Source organism: Saccoglossus kowalevskii, chromosome 6, assembly GCF_978046115.1.
Source record: "Saccoglossus kowalevskii chromosome 6, keSacKowa6.1, whole genome shotgun sequence".
Taxonomy (NCBI): Eukaryota; Metazoa; Hemichordata; class Enteropneusta; family Harrimaniidae; genus Saccoglossus; species Saccoglossus kowalevskii.
In genome coordinates this window covers 32632976-32649971 of record NC_140646.1, presented here as the reverse complement: position 1 = coordinate 32649971, position 16996 = coordinate 32632976, and the positions used below count along the sequence as shown (strand labels likewise).

General features: G+C 31.7%; 1 protein-coding gene and 1 long non-coding RNA gene across 2 annotated transcripts; both read right to left on the bottom strand.

Moving 5' to 3' along the window:
- Window positions 1-456: 456 nt before the first annotated feature.
- On the bottom strand, window positions 457-2027 carry LOC146742711 (uncharacterized). The gene is made up of 4 exons (XM_085500852.1): window positions 1888-2027; window positions 1639-1703; window positions 1136-1219; window positions 457-726 (listed from the first exon to the last, which is right to left on the bottom strand). Exons 1-4 carry the CDS (start codon window positions 1972-1974, stop codon window positions 591-593), a joined length of 372 nt encoding a protein of 123 aa, XP_085356978.1. The 5' UTR covers window positions 1975-2027; the 3' UTR covers window positions 457-590.
- A 3634-nt stretch (window positions 2028-5661) lies between these two features.
- LOC146742710 (uncharacterized) lies at window positions 5662-7381 on the bottom strand. The gene is made up of 5 exons (XR_014929742.1): window positions 7322-7381; window positions 6993-7040; window positions 6523-6609; window positions 6051-6125; window positions 5662-5679 (listed from the first exon to the last, which is right to left on the bottom strand). It is a non-coding gene; the product is annotated as an uncharacterized LOC146742710 (long non-coding RNA).
- Window positions 7382-16996: the final 9615 nt, after the last annotated feature.

Sequence of the window (16996 nt, the reverse complement as noted above, 5' to 3'; positions counted from 1 at the left end):
CTGAGGAAATGGGATAAGTACAAGAACAACATATAAATATAAGAATTATCTTTGTTTGCACATATTACAAAAGTAATTACTATTGTCGATTTAGCTGAGATTTTTCTACATTTTTTAACTTTTGTTTGATAAATATAAACTTGATAGCGACATTTTCGGCGAGTCCAATGCGGAATGAACTCCTACAAAAAAATGACACGTTCTAATTCTTTAAATTAACATCTCAGTTGGTCTTTTAAGAAGCAAATTTTATAGCTATCTTGCAATGCGAGTTTACATTACTTTGACATGTATATCATGTTATTGGTGTTGTGACATTTATGATGCTAGAGTTTGATTCATCGTCATTACTTGTATATATAATCTAAATATAGTTAAAATATTGATGATGCTAGAATGAAACATGTTTATTATACAAAAGTGTATTTAATAAAGTAATGAAACGCAACGCAGTAGTAACAATTATATAACTCGTTTTAATAAGTATAAATTAAACTAACAACTTCGACTTTGTACACTATAATGTAGTGAGAGACGTACACCATGAAACATGCATATGCGACTGTAGTACACACATAACAATGAATATTTCAAATTTCAGTTTTCAGCTTGTCAGTTTGTCTGCACAAATCATCTGCCTCCTTTAAAGAAATGTTCAGTTTAACCTTGAGTAAATATGCGATACATTCTTTCACTAATACGTCATCCACAAATCTAGTTGCAAAACTGGAAAGAAAAATAAGAAATATTCCTTTTAATCAATTTGATTCATACTGTCAATATTGGGGAATAGCATTGTTCTTCACAAAAATATTAAAAAGCGTTTTTGTTTATTTAATTCTTTCTTATTGAAAAGGAAAGTTATATCTGGTATCCAAATTGTCCACTGAGCAAAAACACAATTGATATTGTAAGCCGTATATATTATACATATGCAAATGTCTACTCATGTCCGACACAACTGGTCTAGCTAGATAATTACATTTCCATTTCATTCATTTAGAAACATTTCCCAGTTTCTTTAGGAGAACCGTTCATGTCGACTTTCGTATGTATTGTCTTAAATCATAAAAAGTTGTGTAAATGACAATCTCCCATGATTATGATTTGTTTGAATAAAGCAAAGTTAACTTACAACATAGGAGAATTCAATGCTTCTCTCTTCATATACACTTTTTTGCTTGTTGTACATAGCATATTCGTACTTGTTTCAAATATACTACAATTAAAAGACAATTAATTTAAGAAATACCATATAGAAACACTGTTACGACCACTTCATATTTAAATTCGTATTCAAATGTATAAGAGTGAACGAATCTATTCAAGTCTAAACAATCAACACATATACACTACGATAAATGATACAAGCATACAGAGAAAACAAATTTACATGAGCATTCATGCTACAACTGTCAAATTTCAATCATAGTACTAGCAAAATTTAGTTAAGTTTTTAATTAAATTGCGAGTTCGGATCTTGTGTTCGTTTACCTGTAATTATGTGAACGGCATATATATGACCACTTACATATTATATACACTGGGAAACATTGACGCCACAGATTGAAGAGACAACAATTTCACTCCATTCAATAAGTGTGTTTGCAAAATAACAATTTTGTAATAAGTGTTAACCTTTTGGACATTTTTTTCTTCACCAGGTGTTCTTTTATCATTCGTTCTTTGATTTGTTCATGGACCTATGAAATGTATGAGGATGATTATAGGACAGTTAGTGGTGTGGGAAGTGGTTATACAAATAAATATACAATGTGAGATGTGAAAACAACAAATTTAACTTTATCGTGATCTCTTTATTATAAAGGAATATTGAATTTCCACAAGACAATTTAATGATACCCATAAATAATCAAATAAACTCACCTTATCTGACACGTATTCATTGCCATACCCATGTCTCACATGGGTAGTTCTTCCACAATAATTTTTGTTGTAGTCTGCCACAAACATGACGTGTCGATTTAAATGGCCAATACAATCTCCACTACACGTTATTATACCATCTGTGAGGTATAACATTTCTTGGTACTATATTGTAAACAAATGCAAAGTATCGAACATTAGATCATTGTCAGAAGGTTGATTTGAATATTTATATTAGTTATGCAAATTACAAATGAAAACCCCCAACCCAAATAACGCTCTGTTGCTGGGTTCTTGCATAGATATAAAAGAAGAACTTACAAGACTTTACACGTTACAAAAACATAAATAATTTTAGTCATACACAAAGACTTTACGTAGTATTATTTTGTGTGTTTTACCTGATTTTCTGTAATTTCTCCAGTTATTTTGTCATTATCAAGATTTTCCATCTCTATTGATGAACTACAATCTGCAAACAAACGCAACAAACCATTGATATATCATTACATTTCAGTTATATAATCGAACTAGCATATGTTTCATGGCTTATTAGCCAGGTATTATATTAAATAATGTTGACCTAAAACGGCAGACGCATTTTTAACACATGACAATTAACAAAGAACCAAAATGTAATTTTTCAATATGAAAGATTTGAAAATGTTGATATTAACCTGAATCTTCAACTTCCCCAACTTCCAGTACTTGTTTCCTGTCAATAAATTATTTATTAAATATATATATTATGATATATCACCATAAGAAGTGATAAAATCAGTTTGAATTCTAAGCCTGATCTTGGCAGAAACAATGTCACTGATAAGATATATACAAAACCCCAAACCTATGATATGCATCTAAGGGTCATAGAGATATATTCTATTGATCATACAAAATGGGATAACATATCATTTACGATAAATTCAAGTGAAAAGAATGTTAGAAAAAGTTCCGGTTAGGATTAAGTATTGAAAGCAAGACTGGATAGATAGTAGTTAATTGTGGTTGAATGTTTAAATACATTATTGCAAAATATATGGAGTTTAAACTGCGGCACCACAATCCCGAGACTGCACAACTTTAACATGGGACACTAATGTTCATGTTGTTTACACTGTTTAACGGTTCGTTTCTGGTAATTTCAATACTTGTTATGTTTATATCAACTCAAACGCTGTATCATTATGTTTTCAAATTATCTTTTGAGACCAGCAATGTTTTGACATTATTGACACGAAAAATGAAAGTTAATAATCGTTCAAAATCCAAAATATTGTAGTCTTGCAATATACATACCATTGCAACAAGTCTGTTTTCACCTCTTCTCTTAAAAGCGTTGATTCGACCTACAAAAAATATTGTTTTAGTGTTATGTTAATAAAAATACAAGAAGGTAACCTGGAAAATGCTACAAAATATTCCGATTTACTCACCTTAAACATGATATCCTCACCAAGGAGACAACATTTCAGGTACTACATAACCAAAACACACATAGATATTGTAATAAGGTACAATAAAATGTAAATACAATGTTCAATTAACAAACATTGAAAGTATTATATATTCTAAAGGAGGAACAGTTCAATATGTGGTACTTTTTAAGTATAATATCAACTGATAATCAAATAAAAATTAGAGCAATCATCCTTGGATGTGGATGATTAATTGTCGTGTTTCGTTTCATTACATGAGCTCTAGTGGGGACTTAAGGCTAGAATCGTATACAGAGATGTGATATTGAAACACACACATTTATGTTTAGCCTGTTGGAGATTGAAATCACCATATTTTGTCCTTTTGAGACATTTGCAAATAAACCATTTTCTTTTTTTAATAGAAAACCATATTACGCTTTTCTGGAAGTATGTCGGAATTGCAGTGTAGTGGGCACATTATAATATTCACAATTTACACAATTAAATGATATTTACATGTGTATACACGTTTGGCAGAATGTAAGTAAGTATGATTGGTACTATATTATAATTGATTGATTTGACATAGTGTATGCGCCAGTGCACGTTATTACAACTTACCTTCAAAACAAACACGCCACAATCTTTATTATTGACCTGGCAGGGTAATCCCTAATAAATAAAATGTGATTAGGAAAAGGCAATTACAACAATGCAAGTTTATATTTGTACTACAATTACATTTAACCAATACACTGAATACAAATCATAATCAAAGAAAGCTTAGAAAGAACGTGTTGTGAGATTATCAAAATTAATTCAAAATTTAAAATTTGCTTTTCAAACAAGTAACTTGGCAAATAATTTGTGTCTGCTATTTGAGATTCATGAAACATGAAACAAATGTGATTCATACTATCAAAATTTATAATACATACAGAAAATACATTTTATTTATCATCCATTGTTTTTAGTCTAATTAGTTCCTAAGCACCTCTGTGATGAATTAAATTTAAATCTGATTTTTTTAGATATCAGAAATGGGCTAATAATAGATAATCAATATGCATGTTTATCAACATTAAACTAATCACGTCCGTGGATTACCTCAATGAACCAAATGAATTATTATACAAATTAAGCAATTATCATACATAGATTTAGGTCTGTATATCTTTTCTGGGTGTACATGTACAAAGTTTCATTATAATGTGATGATTATTCATAACTAAAATAGCGGTAAGCGAAAACGTAAATTATTATGCAAATTAGGTAATTATTATAGATGTATATAAACCTAAAACTAATTTGATCATCACCTTGTGTTAGAGTACATATGTACCAAGACTCACTGAATTATGATAAGTACTGTCACAGACCATCTTTATACGAAGTTTCATTGAAATGTGATTAGAACCAAAAATGATGATTTATTATGCAAATTAACTCAAAACTGAGCGGGTCTGTGTATTGTGTATTGTTTTAAGTATTAGTACTTAACATATCAAAATCTGAAAATTGATTAATTGTGCAAATTAGGTAATTAATATTTCACACATCCGTCTGTGCATCGTCCTATTTATCTATGCAAGTTTCATTGAAATGTGATGATTAGTACCTGAGATATCATTGGAAAAGCCAAAAATTGACTAATCAGTATGCAAATCAGGTTAATTATGTGCACAGCATCTATGTGCCAAGTTTCATCAATATCTAATGAATGGCTCTTTAGATATTAGTGGAACAGTCAAGGGACAGCTAAAAATTAGCTAATTATCATGCAAATAAGGTAATTAATATGTATGAATTTCAACCAAAACCTTATCAAATCTGCGCATTAGTCCAGAGCATCTATGCACCAAGTTTCATTAAAAACCAACATACGGTTCTTGAGATACCATTGGAACGGACAGACACACACACACACATACATGGAAATTGCAAAGACTCCCACGGGAGTCAAAAATGTTATTACCGTAATATAAGTAAATTTCCATTTGCTTTTTTCTCGAGTCATTATTTTAGTTTTTGATTCTTCCGATATGAATTTCCTGCAAAAATATAGATTAGATGATTAAAAACTAAGAAAGTGTTGCCGAGACGTTATAACGAGATAAAATCTTCCTCGGCTGCAGTAAATTAAAGGAAAGTAGAAATCGACATACTCCCCTTGATTATAATTTCAACAAATACTGGTTTCAAACTATAAATTATATTACATGCAAAGATTATCACTGACTTAAATCATGATTAAACAGACAAATTCTTATAACTTGTTTCTACCTTACCTGAGGGAATTTTCTATATAAGCATATTCTTTGCAAGGAAGCGAGTCATATATGAATACGTTATGCTACTGAACATCAATCCGCTGCAAAAATGTTAAAAAACAATCAGCCGTTTAGTGGTTTGACTGCTGAAAATGTACTAGCTATCATAAATTATTGCTTTCTGATATGGCAGTTCTTGTGAATATATTATTTAACTAAAAACATAAATAATATTGTCCTACTGATTGAGTGAAATGTTACCAATTAAAACACGTCACAGAAAAAAAATATTGTGTCATATAGTACTTTTTAAAAGAGGATCACATTTGTTTTTCATAGCTATCACGTTGTCGCCGGCAACGCTTATATACAATCATTTTGTAGGTGCATTAAGCAATAATTGCATAATTGCAGCCAATGTTCAGGAAGTTTGAACACTGACAACAAACATTCAAAATGTATTCATACTTACAACCAATATCCAATGACCTGCAGTTGGGATATGCATAGGTATATACAGCAATTTAAGGTGCCATAGAGATGATTTCTGAATTGAACAGACGAGAACACCTTTTTCATATTGTCATTAATGTGTAAGTTATTTGTTTATATTTTACATGTATTTTATCGTCTCTACGTTCCTTTTTGAATATAATATTAGTAATTAGGTGTTCCGAGTGGTATGGAGGGGGGTATGGGTTGTACTTTCTTGTAATGAATCACCCCCTCAGTGAGAGTAGCTACAATGCTATGCTTTGTAGCAGTTAATGCTTCAAATGTTTCATGTTTCCTGCTAAGACAGATATATATAAAACGAATATAACTAATAAGCTATATATACTGCCACGACAACACAATATTTATGAAAGAAATAATGATCGGCAACTATAGTTGCCATACATTAACAATTGGGTAGCTCCGGAATATGGGCCATAATGTATTACCTTTGTAATGAATGGCCTGTAGTTTCCTCCCTTTTCGACAGCTGGTATCATGAATGTAGATGCAATACCCAGATCGCTGCTACGGTTCTGTAAATAAAAGACACTAGGGTATTCAATGATAATAAACAAGTGGTGATACATGTGAAGGAGACTGTAAGAACTATTTTTCGCACATGGCTAACCTTGCGACAAATATTGTAATGGTATTTATTTCAATCAATATTTATATCAGTGATAGTAAGAATACCAATTCAGAAATATAGCAAGATTAATGATTTATAAAACTAAATTACTGGAGCACTTATGTTTTAATAATACTGAATTCAATGTAATAATCACATGATCCCTCCAAGTTGTATTTGTATATAAGACTTATTAGAAAAGGCTGTTCACATAGAACTTCACAATCATCTGGTACATGTGTCAGTTTTTAGAGGTAAATAGCTTATCATTGTATAATTTAATCTCACCTCCATTGACAACGATTTAAACAGAAGCTGGCAATACATGTTTATTATCTGTAACAAAACAATTTAAAATAGGAATTACATTTACAGTGCTATGTTCTAATGTTCCATTACACTATTATCACACTTAGACAATTTTAATATTGATAAACTCGACAAGATAATGATAAAATAAATTATTATCAATCGAATTATGAGATTACCCCGTTGAATCATTATTTGGCAACAAAATGCGCCAACAAATGAACGACTCCATCGTAAAATAGTTATCAAATAGCATTCAAATCATCTGAGCAATTAGGGAAGTAGTCAAAGACTTGCCATATACTCACATCAGAAGTTAACAGTCCATTGTCAATAATTTCACACATCTCGGCATTAAGATTAATATCTTCTGTAGATAGTAAAAATAACAGTTAAGAACTTAATAATAGCGGGACTATTATTTGCATACTTGTTTTCATCTTCTAATTGTGACTAAATGACTACAAATAGACCCAGGAAAGTATATATTTTTAGAATCGCCAGATTTAAAGCTTTTCACAAGTGTATTTTGCATGCCCGTATCTGCATTCTACGACGCGTTACTCAATCAAAGGTGAAAAATTACCTTTTCTGTAAAAAAAATAATTACGCATTTACGCTGGCGATAAGAAGTATTTTTTTCACTTTTCCTAGTTGTTCAATAGTCTGGTAAATTGAATGTGTCTGGTCAGTTTTATTCAAGCAACGCGTTTTAAAAAATAGTGTGCTGAATTTCAATTACTGTTTTAGTCACATTGCCCCCAACTCAAACCACAACTCGTTGGTAAATAATCGATGAAATAGTTTGTCTGGACACATTCAAGTTCCTCTCATTGTCACCTTAAAGCTGTGAAAATTTGGTGTTAAACCGACGACAATAAGTATACGTTATTTTTTGTTAAAGACCTTGTATTTTGAAAAACATAAACTCCTAGAAAACGTCCATGAAGTAACAGCAAAGATTTTCAAGCTTCTTTATCGGCACAATCAATTTGTTTTCCCATCAAGGTCTGTTTTACCATGTGTAGGGGCATCCAAATGTGTAAGGCTATTAGAAACCAAAAAAATAAAGGAATGGGATAGCTATAATTGGATAAATTCGGCATATGAAAACACCAAAATCAATGATTTTTTTCAGTGGCCGTGTGACCTTGTGTCTGACACAAATGACTAATCTGTGAAACAAACAGGGGCGGAGACAAACCACTCGAATGTTTAGAAACACTCATTGTGTGTCAGATAGCTACTGATAACACATCCTAACATTGCTTTGTCTTGAGTTTATCTTTGAAACTTATAGGCACACAGATTAAACCTGTATTGTTGATTTTGGAAAACACTACTGAGGCTGCCTTGCTTCCCTTCAGAAAATATACATTTTAACCAACTTACATGACATTCTATGTTATGTTGACTTTATCATATGAAAGTTTATAGTGCATTTCATCAATTAATAAATAAACATGAAAATCGTAATTTTCAACACAAATAATAGTCTCGCTACCTTAAATCGCGGCTCTACAATACAAGAGCGACTCGTCTGTAATGGAATGACACGATCGCTTGGCCAAATAAATAATTGAAATGTTCAAAACTGTTTGAATATATTGTATTACTATATTTAATAGCTCCCATATCAATTCAAGTAAATAGAGCGATGTTAGAGGGTGGTTTGGGTCATACCGTCCTGTAATGGAATGAAGAGCGACTCGTCTGTAATGGAATGACACGATCGCTTGGCCAATTAAATAATTGAAATGTTCAAAACTGTTTGAATATATTGTATTAATTATAATTAATAGCTCCCATATTAAATCAAGTAAATAGAGCGACGTTAGAGGGTGGTTTGGGTCATACCGTCCTGTGATGGAATGAAGAGCGACTCTTCTGTAATGGAATGACACGATCGCTTGGCCAATTAAATAACTGAAATGTTCAGAAATGTTTGAATATATTGTATTAATTATATTTAATAGCTCCCATATCAATTCAAGTAAATAGAGCGACGTTAGAGGGTGGTTTGGGTCATACCGTCCTGTAATGGAATGAAGAGCGACTCGTCTGTAATGGAATGACACGATCGCTTGGCCAAATAAATAATTGAAATGTTCAAAACTGTTTGAATATATTTTATTAATTATATTTAATAGCTCCCATATCAAATCAAGTAAATAGAGCGACGTTAGAGGGTGGTTTGGGTCATACCGTCCTGTAATGGAATGAAGAGCGACTCGTCTGTAATGGAATGACACGATCGCTTGGCAAATTAAATAATTAAAATGTTCAAAACTGTTTGAATATATTGTATTAAATATATTTACTAGCTCCCATATCAATTCAAGTAAATAGAGCGACGTTAGAGGGTGGTTTGGGTCATACCGTCCTGTAATGGAATGAAGAGCGACTCGTCTGTAATGGAATGACACGATCGCTTGGCAAATTAAATAATTAAAATGTTCAAAACTGTTTGAATATATTGTATTAAATATATTTAATAGCTCCCATATCAAATCAAGTAAATAGAGCGACGTTAGAGGGTGGTTTGGGTCACACCGTCCTGTAATGGAATGAAGAGCGACTCGTCTGTAATGGAATGACACGATCGCTTGGCAAATTAAATAATTAAAATGTTCAAAACTGTTTGAATATATTGTATTAAATATATTTAATAGCTCCCATATCAATTTAAGTAAATAGAGCGACGTTAGAGGGTGGTTTGGGTCATACCGTCCTGTAATGGAATGAAGAGCGACTCGTCTGTAATGGAATGACACGATCGCTTGGCCAAATAAATAATTGAAATGTTCAAAACTGTTTGAATATATTTTATTAATTATATTTAATAGCTCCCATATCAAATCAAGTAAATATAGCGACGTTAGAGGGTGGTTTGAGTCATACCGTCCTGTAATGGAATGAAGAGCGACTCGTCTGTAATGGAATGACACGATCGCTTGGCTAATTAAATAACTGAAATGTTAAAAACTGTTTGAATATATTTTATTAATTATATTTAATAGCTCCCATATCAAATCAAGTAAATAGAGCGACGTTAGAGGGTGGTTTGGGTCATACCGTCCTGTAATGGAATGAAGAGCGACTCGTCTGTAATGGAATGACACGATCGCTTGGCCAAATAAATAATTGAAATGTTCAAAACTGTTTGAATATATTTTATTAATTATATTTAATAGCTCCCATATCAAATCAAGTAAATAGAGCGACGTTAGAGGGTGGTTTGGGTCATACCGTCCTGTAATGGAATGAAGAGCGACTCGTCTCCAATGGAATGAAAAAAAAAAAAACGCTAGACTAATTAAATATTTGAAATGTTCAAACGATAGCAAGGCCTTGTATTTCATATATTTTATAGCTTTCATGCCAAAGACATGAAATACATAGACGTCAGTAATCGGTTAATGGCATGACATGGGCGCGTTGAAATACATAGACGTCAGTAATCGGTTAATGGCATGACATGGGCGCGTTTCACTCCGCCGCTAACAGTGTGAGTGCGTATGGTGCCAGGAAAGATTGTGTAAATGAACAGTGTATCGATCAAGGCTGTCGCTTTTACAAAAACGGCCTTTGAACGAGCAAACTCTTTCGTAACGGTTCGTAAATTCGCTAAACCTAACGGTATTTGCCGTTAGAGCGTGTATCCAGCATTTGTCAGGTGATCACACGTCACGTGACCGCTCTCTAATGGAATGCTCTCTAATGGAACGGATGCGCTCTAATGGAATGGCTCGAGCTAGGTCTATATGCCCCCTAGGGCTAAAAGTTATATGTCATGTAACAGTATGTTTACAGGTGAGTGAATTGTATACCTTCTCTAATTATAGCATAACTAGATACTCACTGCTGGTAATATTATTGAATTAATTTTAATAATTTAGTTTAATTTCAGAACTAAAGCTGAATCACTATCTGTGAAATCAAATTTTAAAAGATTTCAACGGTGGCTAGTCTGACCCCCCCCCCTAGGGCAAAAAGTTATATGTCATGCCATAGTGTGTTTAAAGGTTAGTGAATTGTATACCTTCTCTAATTAAAGCATAACTAGATACTCACTGCTTGTAATTGTAATGAATTAATTTTAATACTTTATTTTAATTTCAGAAGTAAAGCAAATTCAATATCTGAGACGTATATCGTACACATATTCACTACGCCTAGGCTACCAAATCTATAGGAACAAGTTATATGTCATGCCACAGTATGTTTACAGGTGAGTGAATTGTATACCTTCTCTAATTAAAGCATAACTAGATACTTACTGCTTGTAATTGTAATAAATTAATTTTAATATTTTATTTTAATTTCAGAAGTAAAGCAAATTCAATATCTGAGACGTATATCATACACGTATTCATTACGCCTAGGCTACCAAATCTATAGGAACAAGTTATAAGTCATGCCACAGTATGTTTACAGGTGAGTGAATTGTATACCATCTCTAATTATAGCATAACTAGATACTCACTGCTGGTAATATTAATGAATAATTTTAATAATTTAATTTAATTTCAGAACTAAAGCTAAATCACTATCTGTGAAATCAAATTTTAAAAGATTTCAACGGTGTCTAGTCTGACCCCCCTAGGGCTAAAAGTTATATGTCATGCCGTAGTATGTTTACAGGTGAGTGAATTGTATACCTTCTCTAATTATAGCATAACTAGATACTCACTGCTGGTAATATTGTAATGAATTAATTTTAATATTTTATTTTAATTTCAGAAGTAAAGCAAATTCAATATCTGAGACGTATATCGTACATGTATTCACTATGCCTAGGCTACCAAATCTATAGGAACAAGTTGTAAGTCATGCCATAGTATGTTTACAGGTGAGTGAATTGTATACCTTCTCTAATTATAGCATAACTAGATACTCACTGCTGGTAATATTGTAATGAATTAATTTTAATATTTTATTTTAATTTCAGAAGTAAAGCAAATTCAATATCTGAGACGTATATCGTACACATATTCACTACGCCTAGGCTACCAAATCTATAGGAACAAGTTATATGTCATGCCACAGTATGTTTACAGGTGAGTGAATTGTATACCTTCTCTAATTAAAGCATAACTAGATACTTACTGCTTGTAATTGTAATAAATTAATTTTAATATTTTATTTTAATTTCAGAAGTAAAGCAAATTCAATATCTGAGACGTATATCATACACGTATTCATTACGCCTAGGCTACCAAATCTATAGGAACAAGTTATAAGTCATGCCACAGTATGTTTACAGGTGAGTGAATTGTATACCATCTCTAATTATAGCATAACTAGATACTCACTGCTGGTAATATTAATGAATAATTTTAATAATTTAATTTAATTTCAGAACTAAAGCTAAATCACTATCTGTGAAATCAAATTTTAAAAGATTTCAACGGTGTCTAGTCTGACCCCCCTAGGGCTAAAAGTTATATGTCATGCCGTAGTATGTTTACAGGTGAGTGAATTGTATACCTTCTCTAATTATAGCATAACTAGATACTCACTGCTGGTAATATTGTAATGAATTAATTTTAATATTTTATTTTAATTTCAGAAGTAAAGCAAATTCAATATCTGAGACGTATATCGTACATGTATTCACTATGCCTAGGCTACCAAATCTATAGGAACAAGTTGTAAGTCATGCCATAGTATGTTTACAGGTGAGTGAATTGTATACCTTCTCTAATTATAGCATAACTAGATACTCACTGCTGGTAATATTAATGAATTAATTTTAATAATATAATTTAATTTCAGAACTAAAGCTGAATCACTATCTGTGAAATCAAATTTTAAAAGATTTCAACGGTGGCTAGTCTGACCCCCCTAGGGCTAAAAGTTATATGTCATGCCGTAGTATGTTTACAGGTGAGTGAATTGTATACCTTCTCTAATTATAGCATAACTAGATACTCACTGCTGGTAATATTGTAATGAATTAATTTTAATATTTTATTTTAATTTCAGAAGTAAAGCAAATTCAATATCTGAGACGTATATCGTACATGTATTCACTATGCCTAGGCTACCAAATCTATAGGAACAAGTTGTAAGTCATGCCATAGTATGTTTACAGGTGAGTGAATTGTATACCTTCTCTAATTATAGCATAACTAGATACTCACTGCTGGTAATATCAATGAATTAATTTTAATAATTTAATTTAATTTCAGAACTAAAGCTGAATCAATATCTGTGAAATCAAATTTTAAAAGATTTCAACAGTGGCTAGTCTGACCCCCCCCCTAGGGCTAAAAGTTATATGTCATGCTATAGTATGTTTAAAGGTTAGTGAATTGTATACCTTCTCTAATTAAAGCATAACTAGATACTCACTGCTTGTAATTGTAATGAATTAATTTTAAAACCTTATTTTAATTTCAGAAGTAAAGCAAATTCAATATCTGAGACGTATATCGTACACATATTCACTACGCCTAAGCTACCAAATCTATAGGAACAAGTTATAAGTCATGCCATAGTATGTTTACAGGTGAGTGAATTGTATACCTTCTCTAATTATAGCATAACTAGATACTCACTGCTGGTAATATTAATGAATTAATTTTAATAATTTAATTTCATTTCAGAACTAAAGCTGAATCAATATCTGTGAAATCAAATTTTAAAAGATTTCAATGGTGGCTGGTCTGACCCCCCTAGGGCTAAAAGTTATATGTCATGCAACAGTATGTTTACAGGTGAGTGAATTGTATACCGTCTCTAATTATAGCATAACTAGATACTCACTGCTGGTAATATCAATGGATTAATTTTAATAATTTAATTTCAGAACTAAAGCTGAATCAATATCTGTGAAATCAAATTTTAAAGATTTCAATGGTGGCTAGTCTGACCCCCCTAGGGCTAAAAGTTATATGTCATGCAACAGTATGTTTACAGGTGAGTGAATTGTATACCTTCTCTAATTAAAGCATAACTAGATACTCACTGCTTGTAATTGTAATGAATTAATTTTAATATTTTATTTTAATTTCAGAAGTAAAGCAAATTCAATAACTGAGACGTAGATCATACACGTATTCATTACGCCTAGGCTACCAAATCTATAGGAACAAGTTATAAGTCATGCCACAGTATGTTTACAGGTGAGTGAATTGTATACCGTCTCTAATTATAGCATAACTAGATACTCACTGCTGATAATATTAATGAATAATTTTAATAATTTAATTTAATTTCAGAACTAAAGCTAAATCACTATCTGTGAAATCAAATTTTAAAAGATTTCAACGGTGGCTGGTCTGACCCCCCCCTAGGGCTAAAAGTTATATGTCATGCAACAGTATGTTTACAGGTGAGTGAATTGTATACCTTCTCTAATTATATCATAACTAGATACTCACTGCTGGTAATATTATTGAATTAATTTTAATAATTTAGTTTAATTTCAGAACTAAAGCTGAATCACTATCTGTGAAATCAAATTTTAAAAGATTTCAACAGTGGCTAATCTGACCCCCCCCCCCCTAGGGCAAAAAGTTATATGTCATGCCATAGTATGTTTAAAGGTTAGTGAATTGTATACCTTCTCTAATTAAAGCATAACTAGATACTCACTGCTTGTAATTGTAATGAATTAATTTTAATACTTTATTTTAATTTCAGAAGTAAAGCAAATTCAATATCTGAGACGTATATCGTACACATATTCACTACGCCTAGGCTACCAAATCTATAGGAACAAGTTATATGTCATGCCACAGTATGTTTACAGGTGAGTGAATTGTATACCGTCTCTAATTATAGCATAACTAGATACTCACTGCTGGTAATATTAATGAATAATTTTAATAATTTAATTTAATTTCAGAACTAAAGCTAAATCACTATCTGTGAAATCATATTTTAAAAGATTTCAACGGTGGCTAGTCTGACCCCCCCTAGGGCTAAAAGTTATATGTCATGCCGTAGTATGTTTACAGGTGAGTGAATTGTATACCTTCTCTAATTATAGCATAACTAGATACTCACTGCTGGTAATATTGTAATGAATTAATTTTAATATTTTATTTTAATTTCAGAAGTAAAGCAAATTCAATATCTGAGACGTATATCGTACATGTATTCACTATGCCTAGGCTACCAAATCTATAGGAACAAGTTGTAAGTCATGCCATAGTATGTTTACAGGTGAGTGAATTGTATACCTTCTCTAATTATAGCATAACTAGATACTCACTGCTGGTAATATTAATGAATTAATTTTAATAATATAATTTAATTTCAGAACTAAAGCTGAATCACTATCTGTGAAATCAAATTTTAAAAGATTTCAACGGTGGCTGGTCTGACCCCCCCCCCCCCGAGCTAAAAGTTATATGTCATGCAACAGTATGTTTACAGGTGAGTGAATTGTATACCTTCTCTAATTATAGCATAACTAGATACTCACTGCTGGTAATATTATTGAATTAATTTTAATAATTTAGTTTAATTTCAGAACTAAAGCTGAATCACTATCTGTGAAATCAAATTTTAAAAGATTTCAACGGTGGCTAGTCTGACCCCCCCCCCAGGGCAAAAAGTTATATGTCATGCCATAGTATGTTTAAAGGTTAGTGAATTGTATACCTTCTCTAATTAAAGCATAACTAGATACTCACTGCTTGTAATTGTAATGAATTAATTTTAATACTTTATTTTAATTTCAGAAGTAAAGCAAATTCAATATCTGAGACGTATATCGTACACATATTCACTACGCCTAGGCTACCAAATCTATAGGAACAAGTTATATGTCATGCCACAGTATGTTTACAGGTGAGTGAATTGTATACCTTCTCTAATTATAGCATAACTAGATACTCACTTCTGGTAATATTATTGAATTAATTTTAATATTTTATTTTATTTTCAGAAGTAAAGCAAATTCAATATCTGAGACGTTTATCTTACATGTATTCACTACGCCTAGGCTACCAAATCTATAGGAACAAGTTATAAGTCATGCCATAGTATGTTTACAGGTGAGTGAATTGTATACCTTCTCTAATTATAGCATAACTAGATACTCACTGCTGGTAATATCAATGAATTAATTTTAATAAATCTGTGAAATCAAATTTTAAAAGATTTCAACAGTGGCTAGTCTGACCCCCCCCCTAGGGCTAAAAGTTATATGTCATGCTATAGTATGTTTAAAGGTTAGTGAATTGTATACCTTCTCTAATTAAAGCATAACTAGATACTCACTGCTTGTAATTGTAATGAATTAATTTTAAAACCTTATTTTAATTTCAGAAGTAAAGCAAATTCAATATCTGAGATGTATATCGTACACATATTCACTACGCCTAGGCTATCAAATCTATAGGAACAAGTTATAAGTCATGCCATAGTATGTTTACAGGTGTGTGAATTGTATACCTTCTCTAATTATAGCATAACTAGATACTCACTGCTGGTAATATTAATGAATTAATTTTAATAATTTAATTTCATTTCAGAACTAAAGCTGAATCACTATCTGTGAAATCAAATTTTAAAAGATTTCAACGGTGGCTGGTCTGACCCCCCCCCCGAGCTAAAAGTTATATGTCATGCAACAGTATGTTTACAGGTGAGTGAATTGTATACCTTCTCTAATTATAGCATAACTAGATACTCACTGCTGGTAATATTAATGAATTAATTTTAATAATATAATTTAATTTCAGAACTAAAGCTGAATCACTATCTGTGAAATCAAATTTTAAAAGATTTCAACGGTGGCTGGTCTGACCCCCCCCCCCCCCCCCCCCCGAGCTAAAAGTTATATGTCATGCAACAGTATGTTTACAGGTGAGTGAATTGTATACCTTCTCTAATTATAGCATAACTAGATACTCACTGCTGGTAATATTATTGAATTAATTTTAATAATTTAGTTTAATTTCAGAACTAAAGCTGAATCACTATCTGTGAAATCAAATTTTAAAAGATTTCAACGGTGGCTAGTC

What these genes read in the sequence shown, in the direction of transcription:
- LOC146742711 (XM_085500852.1), bottom strand. Translation starts at nt 1,974, where the DNA reads ATGTTTGTGGCAGACTACAACAAAAATTATTGTGGAAGAACTACCCAT. An exon ending in ATGAATACGTGTCAGATAAG is followed by an intron (nt 1,704 to 1,887) that starts GTGAGTTTATTT and finishes TACATTTCATAG; the next exon opens with GTCCATGAACAAATCAAAGA. An exon ending in AAGAAAAAAATGTCCAAAAG is followed by an intron (nt 1,220 to 1,638) that starts GTTAACACTTAT and finishes TTTTAATTGTAG; the next exon opens with TATATTTGAAACAAGTACGA.